This window comes from Orbicella faveolata, unplaced genomic scaffold (genome assembly GCF_042242905.1).
Source record: "Orbicella faveolata isolate gen_17 unplaced genomic scaffold, um_ofav_v1 contig_37, whole genome shotgun sequence".
NCBI classification, from domain to species: domain Eukaryota; kingdom Metazoa; phylum Cnidaria; class Anthozoa; order Scleractinia; family Merulinidae; genus Orbicella; species Orbicella faveolata.
The window spans coordinates 2045255-2064367 of record NW_028301566.1 but is presented as its reverse complement, the minus strand read 5'-3'; the positions used below and the strand labels follow the sequence as shown (position 1 = coordinate 2064367).

Genomic DNA, 19113 nt, shown 5'->3' with positions numbered 1-19113 from the left:
TCAGCAATTTATTACTTGTAGAGAACATACAAAGGAGAGCTACTCGTTTTATATTAAGGAATAGTAACCTATGTTATAAGGTTCGTCTAATCAAGCTTAAGTTATTACCGCTTAATTACTGGTTAGAATATCTCGACTTAGTTTTCTATTTTAAGAGCCTTCATGGGCATATAGATTTCACTCGTGAATTTAGTTATTATTTTCCTTTCTGCATTTAAAGACTAACGCTTGTCGTACGTCTTCCTCCCGAGACTTTTACTTCAACAGAATAACTTTGATATGGAACAGTTTACCTGAAAATATCAAGGATTCAGACTCTATAAGCTCTTTTAAAAGTAAACTTAAGTCATTTTATTTTACTAGACTTTTAAATGTTTTTGATGGTGACAATTTTCGTTCTTTTAAATCAATTTGTCTTAAGTGTCGCCGTGTAAATATTTTCTTTGTCTGCACTTGTTAAGTTAATTAGTATATTTTAGATTGTATTTGTGTTATTTAGATTATTTGATTTGTAGTTTAGTCGGGTCAGGGAAGGGTTTTTTCGGGATATTTTTTAAGGGGTTGGGTGTGGGTGTATTAACCAAGTAGGGGATTTGTGTCCTATTGTTAAGCACCTGTACTTGTACGAATCCATAAATAAAGTCTTTTTAACTTGAACAGTATCGCATACTGGTGAGAACGGCTCCCAAATTTTTCCCATCAGTTCCGGGGACACTTCCTCGAATTTTATCTACACCAGTCCTGATCTACACATAAATACAGCGTCGCATTTTAATATTCTCTATATTACGTAATCTGCTTAAACAATTGTAGGCCTGCGGACTGGTGATACATCTGGCAGTTATCATTTCAACTTATAACGTTTTCCCTCCGTGTTCAGAAGTGGGCGTTTCAGGTAATAACGGTTTTATAACTTCCTCCTCCTCCTTTGCAAGCCTTATGTCACGCTTCAACGAAAACAAAGTCAACAGAAAGAACACCGAGCTAAGGAGGTACAAGCCAGGGAAGAGAATGTACAGTGCTGTTCGCAGACTGGTGACTTCCTTGAGCGGAGGAACAAGCAGAGGAACATTACCGCCAATGATGGAGATAATGAAAAGATATCCAGCGATGGCCGGTGAGCGGATAGTGTTTGGCACCAGTTCTACAACGACAGTCAATGTCACACCAACCCACATTTCACCAATGATGTTGGACGGAATCAAACTGATGAACGCCCATGGCGGTTTCAAAAATAGAGCTCCAGCAGCGAATGGCGCCGCGATTACCTGGAAAAGAAAAAGAACAAAAGCAGTAAGCAAGCATATCGCCTCTGTGGCAGATGACTGCGAAAACGAAACACAAGTGCAAGTACGAGAAGATTAGGTAAGAGGATAAGAAGTGATGGTTGCACAGGCATTTTCTTATCATCACAACAGGATTACGCTTCGTTTGGGCTGAGGGTCAGGTACTCTATTAGAGGAGGTCATTTATTGGTTCTTTATTTGATTCTATCCTAAACTTGACATCCTACTTCATAAAAAAATCGCCTATAATACCGTCGTTTACACTTCCTAGCCTGAAATCAGACGGAAATCTGTCTGTCGTCGCAGACTACCTCGTTACCTGATGCTTAACAAATAAGAACTAAAGATGTCAGATCTGAAGTAGGCTTTTACGGAACAAGTCAAGCGAAATTTTTGAGTCTCTCCCTCGTAAAACTATTTTCATCCTGGACACATACCTGGCTAAATATTAGCACCCAGACCCTCATATAAAATCCTCGGTTCTTAATCAAGCGATCAGAGATAAATCCACCAAGAACCACACCCAGGCTTCCTTCGACAAGAGGAATCCAACTCATATATTCACCGACATTCGTTTTCGGATAGTATTTGTTGAAGTATGGTTGAGTGTTGTAGGCCCACACATAATCTCCTGCATCCCTGATTAGCTGGCAAGGAACAGGATCAGCAGTGAAGGACGGATAAACGTTCTTCCCAGTAATAAGAGCTTCTCTCTTAAAACCTCTCGCCGTGGCTGGCTAACAATTCTCTGGGGAAAAAAATGATGAATACATATTGACAATAATTAAAATAAATTAGCTTGACTGGATACCAACAGCTTCAAAAATGTTTGGTTTGTGTTAAATAATATCTGCATGTCAGGTTTCTCATTTGAATATTGAAGTTTGCCCGTTTGTTTTTCATCAAAGTTTGCTTTCTTATTCATGGGCACCCAATGCAGAAATTTAAGCAAGGTCCGTAATAGTTGCTTTTGTCTCCCAAATTGCTAACTAGTGGGAATATTCGTGATTTAATCTCTTTTTATTAAACTCTTTACTGTGAACTTTATTCAGATGTGAATTTGCGTTTTTAGTCATTTTAGGAGACAAATTCGAAAGGGATAACCTCTTTTGTCTCTTTTTCACCTTTCATTTCATTTCATTCGAATTTGAATTTGAATTGTGAATAACCAGTAATGTGTATTCTTTAGCTGAATATTTTACCTTGTACCTGTCTGAATTTGTGATCTGTTGGGTACCCCTGTCTTTACATGTATAACTAAATGAGCCTTTACTTTATTGTTGTCTAGTTTCTCAACATTTTGTAAGTGTAGTTTCTGACTTGAATAGTAACCAGTGATGATGATGCCTTTTATTACTCCGTCTCGGAGCATAGGCCACAGATAAAGCGCCTCCACCCTCCTCTGTCTCTGGCCATCTGTTCAATCCGATTCCAGGTGTAGCCTTTTAACTGGATGGTAAAAGTAATAGTAACTAGTACTACCGGAATATTACCTGCCCAGCCGGTTTCTCACTCCCTGCTGGCTCCCTCAGTGTAAGCAGCATGAGGAGTCCAAGAACAAAGCCAGCGAGAAGAATGTGCATTTCGTTATTGGGATGCTTAAAGGGTTAAAGTGTCCATACGGTCTACAAGGTTTCTGTAGTTTTGGTATCTCTATAACATCTAAAAATGTATTCAAACCAAAAAAAATTAATTCCGACGCTTTTTTTGCCATGAAATCAAGCTTTAAATTTGCCGCTTCGGCCACGCCCAATGAAGTTGACCGCGTAATGAAAGATTGGTGATGAATGACGTCACTTCAGGAACATTTCAAAGCTTCATGTTTTTAATTTGCCTGCTTGACGACCGCACTGTCTCACCAACTTCGGTTTGTTTAATTTATTGTCGACGAAAACTCCTAACCGCTACTGAAACAACAGTGACCTGAACTAGCACAATTTGGCAACTGCTGACGTGACGTCACGACCCATTCAAAAACCCAGGCCCTTTTTTTGCACTGACTCACGGTCAACTTCATTGGGTGTGGCTGAAGCGGGAACTTTAAAGCTAGATTTTAGGGCGTTAAAATGTCGGAATCCAATTTTTTTTTCTATGAATACCTTTCTACACATTATAGAGATACCAAAACTACAAAAACTCTGTTGGCCGAATGGACACTTTAACGATTGTTCTCTCGTGACTTGTGATATCCTCGGTAAAATGCAATACACTTGATACTTAGGTTAAATTATCCCATGGGGAGTCGAGACTTCAACTTCATCCCACCCCCCTCCCACCGGTACCATTCTCGGCGTTTAGGGAGTGCAAACAGAGGATTGAGGGAATCGAAACCGGATTCGGTAGCTTTGTCTAGAGGAAAATGCGCGTGGTGTATTGGTTTGTAGCCGAGGGATAAAGGTGTTCAATGCTTACGATTTCGTCTTTAGCGCGTTTCTCTCTCAAAATGGGCTTCAAAAGGTTTTTTGAGATTATGCGAAAGCTACAAGTTTTGGAAGATGTCAAATCTGTTACGTCCCTAAAAGTAGGGCATTTTGGCTCTGAGAGAAGGGAAAATTGTAAGGAAAGCAAACGCCGGATAAAGTTCAAATGCCTGGGGACCATGGGGCTAGGCAAACAGTAGAAGTTGAAAGGAAAATAACTCAAACGCAGTCATGATATTTAACACCTGTCGTAAATTAATATAACTCTTTTTGCATTCTTTAATAATGTGCCTGTCACACGATGTGGTAATTCTTTTAATCCCAACAGTCTTGAATGATGTTACTGGTATTAGAACCGAGATTACATCGTGTCCTCAAAGTTCCGTTTTCAAACACAATGTACCGAGCTGTCATAGACGAGCCGCTTCTAGTAATACCCACTTTTTGCTTTTAGTAATTTTTTCTTCCTCGTGTCCGTCACTCTCCCCAAGCCGGTTCTGGCTTGGCCAAATTAGTAACGCATCGTCACACTACTGGAGTTTCAAAGGAAAAAAGGCTCTAACACCGGGATGCGAACTTGCGAACGTTGAATTACAATGTCGGCCGTCTTAACAATTGCGGGCAATTCCACCTAATGATTAAGGTCAATAAAATTTGCCGGTCGCGTAAAAGAAGGGGAAAAATCGGCCCACCGAAAAAGAAAATACGAATATGGAACCGCTGATTTTATCTAGCAGTGGTTATATATAAAACATTTTCACGACCGTGTGTTTTGAATTCGGTATCGACGCAGTACAAAAATAAATACACGTGTGGTTTGTTTACATAGCTGTGAATGCCTTGTTAACAAGCCAATTCGGCTTTTTCTTCGAGGCTTCTGTTGATGATCGTTCGAGGAAAGGGATTCGTGAAATACCGTCAAGATAAATATTGCGTCGAAATGTAATTTCACCTCGCAAAGTAAATTTTAGGACTGTGAGTTAGCGAAGTAAGTTGGGGGGATGCAAGGATTCAATCTTGTAAAAGAAGGTATCATACGTCGCATTTCTACCGTGTCGAATTCAATTCAATTAAGTGCGGCAAAAATGCGACTGTCAATTCAGACGTCGCACTTGTGTCGAACTTATTTCATAATTGATACTGTCGGGTATGTCGTCCAGCATAAGATGTTTTAAACGTAGAGTATTCAATATGGCGGACGAACATACTGAGCGACGAAGGACTTTAATTTTGCCAAAAATTGTCCGCCAATGGAACGAGGAGGAGAAGGCTGACAGTGCAGCAGTATGTGCTGCAATATGTTCATGTTGCATTGGGTCGAGAATGGGCAAGTTTCTTCTTTTTCTTTGGCGGAACCAAATTTACGCATGCTCAATACATTGACATAATGTATGAATTACATTCGACACGGCAGAAATTCGACGCTTGAATCGGTGTCGCATCTTTGTGGGATAGTGCGACAAAACCAGTCGAACGTGCGGCAGAAATGCGGCAGCCGATTCAGACGTCGAATTTCTGTCGAATTTAATTCGTCGAACTGAATTCGACACGGCAGAAATGTGACGTATGAACCGGGCCTTACAGAGCTTTTCTTTATACAAGCGCAAAAGCTTACGCGTACAACTAGCGCGAGCATTCATTCACAGCGCGAAATCGAAGTCATGTTTTCGACCCTGAAAACTCACCTTTTCCATTAGCTCAGAGCATAAAACTACATATAAGAGCCCTGGTTCTTATTCCCTGCCTTATTCCCTGCCATCGCTGTGAAAAATCTGCGAGAGAATCTCGCAACTCTCACCATTTGTTAACGGCACGTGACAACACCCACGCGAGAACCCCCGACATGTGCGTGGATCCGCGCGGATATATGACGTCAGGTTGGCGCAATTTGTTCTAAAAATAGAAAAATTGTCCCATTTCATAGGGATCCCAAGACTTACGGTCTCCGCCCCCGATTATGGCTCCTGGCCACCAATAAGTTAACTATCAAGTGGCAAGCGCGCCACTTTTTGGCGCGGCATCTCGATCGAGTCTTCCGCGCAGTGCAGTCATCATTCTGTTTCAACTGTACAGCACATGTCGACTTGACTGAGGTGACAAGAGGTAGGTTTTGAACGAAGAAGATTTAGCTCAATATTTCGAAATTACAGAGATAATGAATTATGAATCCGAAGGAGATCTACAAGAATTTCGAACTGAGGGTAATAATTGAAATACTGTTTACATGAACCTGCTCGGGCACAAATATATTGCACCGAAAGTGCGACTGTTTGGTTGCTCAGCCCTTGGGCTGTGGAAAGTTGATAAATCATAGCAAAATATACGAGCAAAGTTACTTGGCAGGCGATTCTTTCCTGCGCGATCACTGCCCTCTGACGAAATGCGCCAAGAAGAAGGTCAGCGAAGTGAAGAGCCTTCTTGGTATCAAAAATCCCATATCCAGGCAGCCATCGTGGCCAGAAAAAAAACCTGAGAGTAACAATCTAATAGTTATGCCATAATATTAACTTTGTAATAATCTTGGGTAGAATATTCCAGAGAGTTACAATCTAATAGCCACGCCATCATATTAGAGGGGGGGCAAGGGTATTTTCGTGACACCGTGATCCGGCTTTTTGTGCTCTGTGAATCATGATTTGATAAAAAAAAAAAAAAACTGTTCCGTGAATCGTGATTGAAGTGTATTCCGTGAGGCGTGAAATGCAAAAGTCCTTGGCTGTGAATTGTGTATAGATAAGAAATAAATCGTGAATGTCTAAAGTTGAGTTCATAGCTGAATTTCACTGCATTGTGATCAGATTTTTTCCGTGACCTTAGTGAATATAACGCTTGAGTCAAGCCGACTGAGAGTAGCGACAAAAGAAACATGTTGACAGGTTTGAATAAACCCGTTGATTTCCTGATCACCGTATTAGCCAATGAACCCGTCTCAATAGGATTTTTGACTGATGAGCCATTGATGAACGACATGACGCTGCTGGTCATTTCAAGGATCAATGCCCCACATCTCTTGACTACTCCCGTAATCTGGGAAACACTGTTTACGAAAGCATGAAGAGGATCACAAGCTGGGCAGCCTATTATTTCACTCACCTAGCATCCTACTATCCAATTCCAGACAGTTCAATTCCATTGAAAGGCATTTCCAAACTTTCGTATCTTGGCAAAACAAGGCACTTAAATTCTACCCAAGAGCAGATCGTGAGAGAATAGGCAGTTCAGCATGGCAAGTGCGTTCGACAGAGAACTGTGAGGCAAGAAACAACGAAGTTCAAGGCTGCCACTTTGCCTTTGGATATGTATCGTCCAGCAGATTCTGCTTACCCAAAGGACAAGATCCACCTTGAACCTCCTGCACAGTATCAGCCAGCTGTTCCACCAATCGTCGACGAACAAGAAGAGCAAGAGCAAGAAGTCACCTTCGCTCATCCTGAAGTGTCTGAAGTCCCCAAAGTCCCAGAAGATGATGTGCAGTATGACACAGACCGTGGGCCTGACGATGCCGTGGAAAGTGACAACGACGACGATACTCTGACCTTCTTAAGAGCCGTAACAACTCGCAGTGGAAGAGCTGTCCAAGTCCGATATGTCTCTCAAGATTTCTCTTAAAGTAAAACCAACAAATTAAGACTTCAAATAGCACCTTTCCAACAGCTGTAAATTATTGGTAAAGTTAAAGAATGCACTTTTTTGTAGAAATTTTGATTACAGTTTCGTGCATATGTTCGAGAATCGTGAAAAGTGAATTTTTTGTTTCGTGATTCGTGAAATCGAAAATTTACTATCGTGACTTCGTGACAAGACCCCCTTTGCCCCTCCCCCCCCCCCCCCCCATATTAACTTTGTAACATCGTGGGTACAGTCATGCCGTCACATTAACTTTCTAACGTACTTTCTAAAGTTGATCAATTCTCAAGACTTGCGAGACTCCAAAAGTAAATAATGGCGCCGGTCTGCAGAAATCAACCGTAGCCGTCCTCCTGACCCTTCAATTAATTCTGCCGCAGAGGTAGCACTAGGAGAAGAAGAAAATCGTAAGTTTTCATTTACCGTTTAAGCTGGCCTAAATCTATATATTAAGACTTTTAAGATTCTGATGTAGTTGATTTCTAAGGGCCTGTTTACATGGAGGGAGGGTGCCCCGGCTAACCGGGCTTCCGGCTAGGGACACATAGCCCGCCTTTACATGCAACTCACCTAACCGGGACAGTAGCTGGGCTGCGTGGGCTATCTTTTGAGCGGCCGCTAAGCACAACAAACAAAATGGCCGACCAAAGAAACTTTTTGGCGGCAAGTTTAATTTTTTTATCGCTCATTCCGCGATCCGCTAGCGGCCTCTTTTCAGTGTATAGGACTGTTGTCAATGGTAACTACGAAAAAATTCACCCCGCGCCGCCATGCTTTCGCGGTTTATCTCACCTCGGCTAGCCGGGATAGCCCGGCACGAACCGTTTACATGGTGAAAAGTTATCCCGCCTAGTCGGGTGCCCTGGGCAAGTAGACAGGGTGCCCTGGGTAGGTGGCGTTTTCTAAAGAAACGTATCAGAAGTTAGCCCTCCCAGGGTAGCTCGGTTAGCCGGGGCACCCTCCCTCCATATAGACAGGCCCTAAGAAGAGTGCTAAATTCCGCTCAAGATTTAATTTGAAACCGAGCCGCAGACTTCAGTCTATCCTTGAACGCCTTTCAAAGTTCCTTCGATCTGACCTAACAAGTTAATCCTAAATCGCGTGATTCACGCATCGTCTGTCACACTAAAAAAAAGCCTCTTGAACTAAATCGTTTATTCAAAATTGAATTACGATCGATTTGAACTACATTCTAAGCATTGACCCGTCCAGGATGGCCACAAAGGCCGCTTTCGAATTCGCCGCGAATTTCTTGTTTTTTTTGGTGCGCGCAACCTGAAGGAGGCACAGTTAACCCGAAGATCGTCCTAGTACACGTAGCCCATGCATGGTGCGAGTGCAAAGTTCTGATCTGTGCTCGGTTGACGCTCAACTTTATCGACCGCGTGACGACAACATAGCAGTCACATGCGCAACTGAACTCGATTCGCTTTCACAGTTCGAGTGATTTCCCTTTTGCTTCGCTCTAGTGAACTCGTCGGTTGCCCCTCAATACTTTCATCGGAACCTTCAAATCAGTCTGTTTTGACCATAGGAAATGACAGAAAAAATGATTGTCGTCGTTCTTCGATGTTTTGTTTTCTGTATTTGTTTAATAAGCGTCGTTCCAGCTTTTAAAGAGTGCAAGAAAATCGACCAGTGTAGTTGCTCAACAGATGAAGGAATTATAAGCCTCTGGAAGCTTGCTGGGACGGACAAACCGAGGTAGGCAATTGAAGTTAACTGGAATAGTTACCCTTTACATACCAACGCAGCAATTGTAAAAAATAAAACCTCTGCTGTCATTTTTTTTTAATACACATGTGTGTGTGTATGTGTATACTTAATTGGCCACTCCCCATTGGGGCTTTTCAGGACCAATGCAAACAAACAATGATAAATAAATATTCAAAAAAACATAACTAGGTTAAGAATCCCAACTGGCGGGAGGCAGACCAGTTGGCTAGTTACAAGCGTAGCCGAGAAGTTGAACTCGGGGCTACCGAGAACAACATCAGCTAGCGGTCAGAACAGGATTTGAACCCGGGACCTATGGATTTCAAATCCGGCGCTCTAACCACTCGGCCACGCTGCCCCCTCAATCTCACGATAAAAAGAGTTTACGTCAAAACTAAACAGCGAAAAAGACATTTTGGAAATGTCTGCATTGGACAGCAATTTCCTGGAATCAAAGCTTGTACTAACCTGGGTCAGTAAACTCAATATTGCTTTGAAAAACTGAACCTTACCGCCGATAAGTACAGCGTAACATTCAACAAACGCATATATCCTTCCTTCTTTGCCGTTCCGTTAATTTTATTATCAGTTTTGCAGAGTGATATACTGGTGTTTTACTTCTTCTAAGAATTAACCTGAGTATCAGGTCTTTGTTTTCGCAATTTTGCTTCTGTCACATCACAGTATAATATACTAAGATTATCTCCCTGGTGTATCAGTTCCTGAAGTTCTATATCCGTGATGAAAACTCGGACAAAAAATAGCAGTATTTTCCGTCTCCGGAAGAACGAACAAGCCCGCTAATGTATTCAAAAATGTCCAAGAAGTTCATACTTCGAGATTTCAATCGCGCGAGCAATTAGCACTACGCCGAACACACAATGTATTGAATAAATTTAGAATAAATTTTAGAATATAAAAACTCTTCTCATGAATATTCCGCGCATCATCGGGATCAGTCGCACGGTTCGTGCAGTGTCCTGCCCGGCCTTAAACCGTCTTGGAGCTTAGGTTGGTTAGTGTGTCTCGATAGTTCGCCCCAACTCATAATTTTTTTCGTCCCATCTTATGATAGACGAATTATTATTATACCGTGCATACCATGACACACTACAGATGTTTGCCCATGCTCGTCCCAGACGGATCATGCGCCTCCACATACAAACGTCAAGGTCCAGGTTGGCTAGGGTAAAGTCATGCGGTTGCCATATGTGCCGAATTCCTTTTTGCTCATCGATGACGTAACATCCATGAGCTCAGGAGGCAGCCGGATGGCGACAGAGGCTTCCCAAGCTCAAAATACGTGATGTATGCGATAGCTTGTGTATATAGAGAATTGTAAGGGAAAATCACCGATCGTAAAAAAAAAAATTGTGTAAATCTCACTAACTACCGTTGTCTCTCCTCCTAAAAGAATGGACTTTCCATTCTTTTAGAAGGAGAGACAACGGTTTTGAATAACTCCACTAAACGGCGTCAGAATGGCTTTAAAATCGGCACAAGAGACAGGTACGCGACACATTGAGGAAGGAAAACTTTATTTCAAATGAGATAGTTATTTACACAATTTTTTTTTACGATCGGTGATTTTCCCATACAGTTCTCTATCGCTGGTTTTCAGTGTCACGCAATTCAAAATAGATCAAAATCAAAATCAAAACCGGTCAATAAATAAAGTCCAGAATCTGGGAAATGAAAGAACGTAAATATGCAAAGACTCTCGCCAAAATTGTGGTCACAGCAATTTTTCTTATGCGAGATGTGCGGAGAAATTTTTCACCCAAATTTATAGAGATTTGTATCGAGACGCCATGCTGGTGCCCATCCGTATGGGCACCAACATGGCGGCCGGAAACTAACAGAAACATCTGTCTCTGAGTTTCGCTACAAAAGCGTGAATTTATCCCTCGAGGAACTCTAAAACATTAAAATAATACTTTTTCTAAGACACGAACTGTTCTGATAGCCAAGTTCTCCGAAATAAGCCACTCTTTTAACCATCATGACAGCTCTCTAGGCCGTCATGTAAATACCGCGTCACGCAAAAGCTTAGAAATTCAAGCGTAGTTTATCACAAAACCAAGAACCCATTTGGAGCGAAAATTTGTATGAATATTAGTTTTCAGCTGCTCTTATACATCATTTAAGTAAAATCTCAGGAAGATCAATAGATTTGTTGTTCGAATTTTAGTGACGTCATGTGAAAACCAGCTATATACACAAGCTGTCGCATACACCACGTAATTTGAGTTTGGGAAGCCTGTGATGGCGCTCGCCCACTCACTCACTCCATTCTAATTTTTAAACCTGGTTAAACATTTTCTCCTACGTCCCCTGCTAAGTATTGTTTTTGTCCAAGAGTGCTCAGTCGGCTTCAGGAAGGTTCTTTGACGAAGGGGGACTAGAAAGGCGTACATTTTTGCCCGATAAATCGAGAGCCTGGGTACGAGTTTGTCGAACACCTCGAAAATTGAAGTCGGACATTTTGGTTTCATATGATTTTCTTTCGTAAATATGTTGTTTTTTGCCTATCGGCTTTTGCTCCGCGTAGATGAAAGCTGTTAGAGGTATTTATAACCGTGGTCGTGCATCGTTCACAACGACATGGTCGGCGAGGTCAAAGAATTGATACAAGACACCCATGATGACAAAGCCAGAAAGTGACATCGTGATTAGCATATGGGGGAAGTTAAGCTCTTAGCTTTTTTTCTTGGCAAGAGAATTTGATGGTTTCCACTCGCTTTCTCTCGTTGTGGCGTCCAAGGTAAGCTTAAATTCTTGTTAGGGTTTGGTTTCGTTGTTTCTTTATTGTTTTATTTTGTATGCATCCATTGAAATTCTGCCTGTGTTAGCATCGCAAGCTCGAAATTTGTAAGCTTGTTTTTAAATACTTAAGGGAAAAAATTTCGAATTGCCTTATCTTTTAGTTTTGTTGTCGTTCCACAACATTTCTTTTGAATTCCATGCAATTCGACCAGAGTGAAAATTTCTTCACGGACGATATGCAAGTCAACCTACATGTACGATTGAGTAAATATACACGGCAATATTTTAGTGATGGATGAACAAATTAAAGGCGCTACGTCACGACCCGCGCATGTGCGACATTTGGCTCCGTTCTCATTGAGATTCAAATGCATCTACCATCTTGAATTTTGCGCAAATTTAACCCGTCTTGGTTAAAATTATTACATCTGTTTGTCGTGTGTGTGGATTTCTTCTCGTTGATCTACTTATTCTACCGCAGAGGCAAAATTATGGATGCAGAAGAGGCAAGAAAGGCTACGGTGGTGAGTTTCCTTCGACTCCATTACGTGACAGATTTGAATGTCTGAACTGTTTCGTAGTTTCTGGGAATATGCTCTAACACAACGTTCATTTTCTCTTTCGTCTGCTGTTATCCTCTTAGGAAAATCGCATCTCGTGTTCGTGCAAAAGCGCTTGTTGCACGAAACAGAAAACAAATGCAAATCGTGGCTGCCCTTGCAAGATGTGAAAGTGAGTGTACGTGTGGTGCGACAGCAAATCCGTGCCGAAAACACGGTGAGATTCTTTATTTATACACTTAGCTTTGATGTAACATTGTTTGTAAGTAGGTATTGAAGGCTGCACGCGAATGGAACAACTAGATTTCTGGCTATTTTTGGTTTTGTTTGTGTTCAAGTCTTCATATGTAAGTATATATTCATGTGTACAGCATGTCTCTTTCATTTAGGCCAAACATTTCACTTAGCATAGAGCAGTTTCGAGTTTTAGCAGTTTGAATGGATGAGTTGCCAGTAATCGGATACCCGTGTTTGCGCAAAGAACTCTGGGATCGTCAGGGGGCAAACATTGCAAGTCGCTAGAAGGAAATGTATGGCGAAAAGTTGTTTCGACGCCCAAAAACATGGTTTTGGGGAGAGATCAATGCTTTTTCGCCGTTGTTTTATCGCAAATGGATTTGGGCAATGTTGATACATGGAAAATGTAAGTTTTTGTTCGAATAACCATGAAATAAGTGATAAAATTTACCGATAAACTCCCTCGCTTGCGTGAGGTTTTGTGGTAAGCTTACATTGAAGAGAATATTGAAAATTTCAATACGCACCTGATCTCGAGAGGCTACCTGGAGTAAATGGTAGGAAAGACCCTCCGAGAATTTAAATATAAAGACAGAAAAGAAGCTATAAGACAGAAATCAAGAATTGCACAAGGAACTACTACCCTTTGTGTCAGGCCATTTCACTCAACCGTCATTACCACAGTTTGAAAAGCATAATCACGGACAAATGGCACTTTTAAATACAAATACTCAGAGATATATTCAGGGAGCCACCCTTGATCTGTTATAGAAAAGGAAAATCACTGAAAGACGTGCTTGTGAAAGCAAAACAAAGGCTTTGAGCAACACAATGGCCATACAGCATGAGACGCGCGGTCTGTCTACTCACTTTAATCCGGCAACCCCACACAGCACAATGATCGCCACCGGGATTGTTTCCAATATTGCTTGTATGACTGTGCTTACAAATAAGCCAAAGTAGCCTGTTAGTGTACACAACTTAAAAGACTTTACTGGGTTATTTCCTCTCGATTTAAACCTAATTTTGTAATATTTTCAGACCATTACGCGATGTAAATTTCACAATAAACCTCACGCAAGCAACGGAATTTAACGGTAGATTTCGTCACATATTTTACGGTTATTCAAACAAAAACTTACTTATTCCACGTATCAACATTGCCCAAATCCATTGGCGATAAAAACGACGGCGAAAAAGCGTTGATCTCTCTCAAAAATCGTTTTCTTGTACCTCGAAACAACTTTTCGTTATACATTTCCCTCAAGCGACTTGTACTGTTTGCCCCCTGACGATCCCAGAGTTCTTTGCGCAAACACGGGTATCCGATTACTGGCAACTCATTCATTGTCTTTCCTTTGAGCTGAGAAAGTTTCTAAGAGAGCTTGATTTTTTATATATATAGTACAACAGCTTTGACATGACTCTTTTTTTTTTCCTTATCAAGGCTGGTGCAAGTACAACTTCATTTGTGGCTGAAGAACACAGCCATACCAGAGTGACAACAGGCCAAGTGAAGAGCAGGACAGGATAAAATAAAATAGAGATGTGAGGGTCTGCCTGTATAGAAATATATTTTTATTTATTTCTTTATTGGTATTTATTCCAAGAACAAAACTATGCCTAAATACCGAAAAGACCACAAAAATCAAAGCTCGAACACCAATTCAAATGCATAAAGTTTAGCAAGGCAAGATTTGTTTTGTTCCTACACTTGATTTTTATATTTCTAGGCCCACTTGGCAAAACTCTGTGCTTGCTAGCAAGCTGTCAAACTTCTTTGACACAGTTGTTGGCTCTACGTAAAATAAATCAATTACTTAATTTTGTCAGCGCAAAATATTTTGCAATACTGTACTTTATTGGTGATTACCTCCATAATGTTCTTCTAGGAAGTCATTCAAATGCTTGATGAAGCAATGTGTGCAAGCCGTGTGCCAGAAGCCTGCCTAGAAAAATTGACAATTAAGATAAGACTGTCTGTGAAAGCGACATTTCTCAAGCCACCCGTGGCACTTCCACAGAAGGACAGATGTCAAGTGTGGATAGAATGCCTAACCCTACACCTCCATCTTGCAACTCGGCAATACTATGGTGCAAGTGTGGCATGTACCAAGTTATGCCTCAAGAAATAGACTGCGATGATAATAGTACGCATGTCTTCATGAAGGCAGCCTATTGGCAAAATGTTTTCCATAGATTTTTATTTATTTATTTATTCATTTATTCATTTATTCATTTATTCATGAAGAAAACACTCACAGTACAATAAAACATAAAGTAAAGTAAATTCCATGCAAAAAGAAAACTACGGCGCTTTGAGGACTACAATAGATATAGAAATAAATTAATGCTAAGCGCTACTGATTAGAAATTTGAAAACAACATTGACACAAAGTAAGTAAAATAATGTGTCCTATTGAGAGGTTGGTGGTGGCAAAAGTTCTGGCGCAAAATCTTCTAATATAAAGCATTTCCATTTCTCATTAAAGAGCTCAGTAGTTTTGTTTTTTATTGCGATGTACCTTTCAGTTATTATGTTTTCTCGAAGTTGTATCTTAAACAGTGAGAAGAGTAAACATTGTTCATTTATCATCAGCTATTATGTTGGCTCTTTTAAGTTTGTCTTTACTGTAGATGATATTGTGGTTTATCTTGAATTGAAACGTTATTAACTTTGTATTTTCCGTAATATAAAAAGGCCATTTATATAATTTTTGGATTTCAGAAGGCTTCATTCCGTAACTAATAATTCGGTTTTCATTGGTAGGTGGTTGAAATTTGTTCTCAACAATTATTTTGTGCAGAGCAGCGTTGGAAAGATTTTCTTCATTGTCGTACCAGTTCTGTTTCAGTGTTTGCCTCTGTCTACCAGTAGTCGAAATTTTCCATTCATTTTTAATTGCACTGAGAAGGCCATAGTATACAGTGAAACTAGATTTAACTTTGAAAAGGTTAACAAACTCTTGACAAGTTAGGAACTTTCCGCTGTTAGGGTTTAAGAGGTGTTTAACTTTTGTAACACCCGCCTTGTGTCATGATTCATAAAATGTTGGCTTAGTTGCGATTTTATCTCATGGTTGTTCCATATTATGGCATCGTATGGATCTGTTTTTTTCTTGATCTATTTCAGCTTTGATTTTTTTTATCATTTCCCAACAATTTAGAATTTCTGAATAGAAACAAGGAATGCTGTTTAAATAGACCAATTTCAATATGTTAAAATTCAGCCTAAAACACTTGACCTCAGCACGAGGCTCCGGGGAATAACTACAGAGTTTGTGGGGTCTATTCCCCTGAGCCTCGTGCTGAGGTCTATTGTTTTAGGCTGAATTTTAATATATCGAAATTGGTCTATTGAGTTCTTTGGTTTTATAACTGCATGATAGTAAGAACTTAAAACTGCCTAGGTGTCGAGTCATGTAATTTGGGATGATTTTCCACGGCGCATCCACCCCTGTATTAAATCTTCTCACCCATGAAGCTTTCAAGGCTGTATTCATCGACTCAAACTCACTCATTTTTAATCCACCCACATTCCTGTCTCCAATTAATGTATTTGTTTTAATTTTATGTGGTTTGGTATCCCATATAAAATCCAATATGGTTTCATCAACCCTTTTGCTGAAATTTTCAGGTAATGATAAAACTGAAGCACTGTATGTTACTTTAGATAACCCAAGTGACTTGACAATGTTGATTTTCCCAAGCAGAATCAGTTTCCTCCTTTTCCAGGAGTTAAGGATTTTTTTCAAATCTTCTAGTTGCTTATCAAAATTAAGACTTTTACATTTGCTTCTATCGTTGGAGAAGTGGATACCTAAAGCATAAACAGAATTTTCTGGCCAGCGAAACTCAAATGGTGTGTCTTTCCTTGTTGCCCAGGGCCCACATGGCCTCTGATTTTGATTTATTCAGTTCTCCATACATACGGTTATCTGGGGAACGGAAACCAGAAGGTGAACTCTTCCTGTGTAGTAACAGTGATCCAGTGGCAATATCCCTCACACTGGAGTTTATATGGGATTCAGGGCTGATTAAACCAAAACAAATGCAAGTAACTGACAAGTTCTTCTCCCCTGAAGAAAAGCCCACAAAGAAAGCGTTTATAATAATAGTGGAAGAGGCATTGGTTTTGTTAATTTAAATCACCTCCACACTTAGTTTTCATCTTTATCATTGCACATTCAGGATGGGTGCATTATGCCGAAATGTCGTATATGCGCGCCAAGATGGCTGCCGGTGTCGTTCACGTTCTCTTGATTTATTTTATATTTCTAGCCTATTCTGATGATTTTTCGCCCTATGGATGGACTCACTCTGGTTTTAACCACTTCTGCTTCGAAGATATCCATGGATGTTTCTCCGATGGTTTTCTTCCTGGCAATTTTAGACGTGAATTTAGCCTGGTTGGATCTCAAGTGGTTATAAGACGGCAAGAGCTCAGTAGTCTTGAAGTGTTCCAACCATGCTCAAAACAGGCTAAGCATGGGTCTACCTGTTTAGTTCTTCCCTCGAAACCTTTTGTCATGGATTTGACAGTGCATGTTGATATATCTTCAAATCCAGGACCTGAATCTAACCAAGAAATTACCTCAAGGTCGGTTGGATTATATCATCATTCATTTCGGTCGCCACAACTTATTACATATTCGAGAAGTGAGTTGTTATCAGTGCGGCGTTTTTCGCCGGCTCGTTTGCCTTTTCATCTGGTTTCGGTCTTAAAGGATTTCAGTTTGCTTCGGACAAGAGGATGTAGAGCAGGTGTATGGGCGAAGTCACGAACGAGGCAGAGGAGCATAAGGACGGTTGTTTCAAATCGAAATGATCGTTTTTCGAAATTTGCATCTTTGCTTAATCACGACAATCTCGTGAAGGTGCAGATCTCACAAGTTGCTAACACCCAGGATACTTCTCACGCGATCAACTTTTGTTTGCTCAATTCCAGGTCAATAAGGAATAAATCTAGCGTACTGAAAGACTTTGTTGTTGACAAGGATATTGATCTTCTTGCTTTGACGGAGACGTGGCTCAGACCTGGAAATATTGATTGTGTTGAGATTGGTGATTTATGTCCCACTGGTTATGATTTTATCCACATTCCACGGGAATCGAGAGGTGGTGGTGTCGGCTTGCTTTTCAAAGAAAGTATGGATATTAAATGCAAAAATAGTGAGTGGAACACTTCCTTCCAGTCGTTCGAATTCTTGGATGTTCGTTTCAAGAGCTCAAAGATGATCAGGATGATAATTATTTACCGCCCACCGTCATCTGTGCCTTTGTCAACATTTTATCATGAATTTTCTCTCCTGCTTGAGGAATTGGCCGCAGCATCAGGCGAGCTTTTAATTGTCGGTGATTTTAATCTACATGTGGATTCTTCGCGTGATGTCAACGCATTGCATTTTTGTGACCTAATAGCATCTTTCGATCTGAAACAATGGGTGACTACGCCGACTCACACAAGTGGTCATATCTTGGATTTAATCATTACTAGAAATCAGTGTAAACTTATAGACAATGTTATGGTTCATGACCCTTTGATTTCTGATCATTACGCTATTTTTATGCATTTATTATTGCACAAACCACAATTTCCAACAAGAACTATTCGCCACCGGAAGCTGCGTTCGATTGATTATGCTGAATTCAATGACACTATCATGAATTCGTCCTTGTTTGACGAATCACAGCGTGATTTGGATTCGTTAGTTGATTCCTATCATCGGGTCTTGAAGTCCACCCTTGATGTTTATGCCCCCGAAAGGACCCGTGAGGTAGTTCTTCGTCCTTGTGCGCCTTGGTATTCAACTGACATTAGTGTTCAAAAGAACATAAGGAGAAAGCTCGAACGTAACTGGCGACGTACAAGATTACCTGCAGATAGAGAACGGTATGTGTTTCAGAACAGTGTTGTTAATGACATGATTGCCTCCGCGAAGCACACATTTTATTCATCAGTGATCCAGGAAAACTCAGGGAACTCTGGACTTCTTTTTAAGACAATAGAGAAGCTTCTGCACTCCAATCCAGTCCAGCGTTATCCATCTGGGCCTTATAACTGTTCTCTGTCCGAATCATTCGTTGAATATTTTAGTGACAAAATTGTTAAAATCCGCAATGATCTTGACAAAGTTGATGGAACTCTGAATGACGGTCAAGTTACTTCATGCAATGCTGAGTCTGAAAGCTGTCTAGCTGGTCAGCTGCTAAGTGAATTTAAACTGGTCACTGAGGAGGTCGTATCTGGTTTTGTGAATCACCTGTCTTCAAAGTCCTGTACACTTGATCCAATTCCATCCTCAGTGTTCAAAGGGTGCCGTCATTATCTGCTTCCAATGATCACTCGTATAGTTAACTTGTCTCTTACAAGTGGCCAAGTACCTGATAGATTCAAGGTTGCCATGTTGAAGCCGTTGTTGAAAAAGAGTGGAGCTGATCATGAACTATTTTCGAACTTTCGTCCTGTCTCGAATTTATATTTTCTATCCAAAGTTACGG

General features: G+C 40.6%; 4 protein-coding genes across 5 annotated transcripts in view; 3 read left to right on the top strand and 1 right to left on the bottom strand.

Moving 5' to 3' along the window:
- Nucleotides 1-473: 473 nt before the first annotated feature.
- Nucleotides 474-2869, bottom strand: LOC149101588 (uncharacterized). The gene is made up of 3 exons (XM_089275743.1): nt 2780-2869; nt 1724-2023; nt 474-1268 (listed from the first exon to the last, which is right to left on the bottom strand). Exons 1-3 carry the CDS (start codon nt 2867-2869, stop codon nt 855-857), a joined length of 804 nt encoding a protein of 267 aa, XP_089131869.1. The 3' UTR covers nt 474-854.
- Nucleotides 2870-7003: 4134 nt separating this feature from the next.
- On the top strand, nt 7004-7315 carry LOC149101587 (uncharacterized). Its single transcript, XM_089275734.1, has one exon. It carries the CDS (start codon nt 7004-7006, stop codon nt 7313-7315), a length of 312 nt encoding a protein of 103 aa, XP_089131860.1.
- A 1254-nt stretch (nt 7316-8569) lies between these two features.
- LOC110062482 (uncharacterized) overlaps nt 8570-19113 on the top strand; it is a 41612-nt gene continuing 31068 nt past the window's right edge. Inside the window, exon 1 of one of the 2 annotated variants that reach the window (XM_089275642.1) lies at nt 8570-9037. In XM_089275642.1, coding sequence (XP_089131768.1) covers nt 8871-9037 — 167 coding nt within the window. In that variant the 5' untranslated portion in view covers nt 8570-8870. The remainder of the gene's footprint in view (nt 9038-19113) is intronic. The other variant, XM_089275643.1, reaches the window with a different exon arrangement.
- On the top strand, nt 12347-15326 carry LOC149101586 (uncharacterized). Its single transcript, XM_089275644.1, has 3 exons — nt 12347-12592; nt 14060-14160; nt 14505-15326. Exons 1-2 carry the CDS (start codon nt 12377-12379, stop codon nt 14144-14146), a joined length of 303 nt encoding a protein of 100 aa, XP_089131770.1. The 5' UTR covers nt 12347-12376; the 3' UTR covers nt 14147-14160; nt 14505-15326.

What these genes read in the sequence shown, in the direction of transcription:
- LOC149101588 (XM_089275743.1), bottom strand. Translation starts at nt 2,869, where the DNA reads ATGCACATTCTTCTCGCTGGCTTTGTTCTTGGACTCCTCATGCTGCTT. An exon ending in GTGAGAAACCGGCTGGGCAG is followed by an intron (nt 2,024 to 2,779) that starts GTAATATTCCGG and finishes GAGAATTGTTAG; the next exon opens with CCAGCCACGGCGAGAGGTTT. An exon ending in GGGTGCTAATATTTAGCCAG is followed by an intron (nt 1,269 to 1,723) that starts GTATGTGTCCAG and finishes TTTCTTTTCCAG; the next exon opens with GTAATCGCGGCGCCATTCGC.
- LOC149101587 (XM_089275734.1), top strand. Translation starts at nt 7,004, where the DNA reads ATGTATCGTCCAGCAGATTCTGCTTACCCAAAGGACAAGATCCACCTT.
- LOC149101586 (XM_089275644.1), top strand. Translation starts at nt 12,377, where the DNA reads ATGTCTGAACTGTTTCGTAGTTTCTGGGAATATGCTCTAACACAACGT. An exon ending in AAATCCGTGCCGAAAACACG is followed by an intron (nt 12,593 to 14,059) that starts GTGAGATTCTTT and finishes TTCCTTATCAAG; the next exon opens with GCTGGTGCAAGTACAACTTC.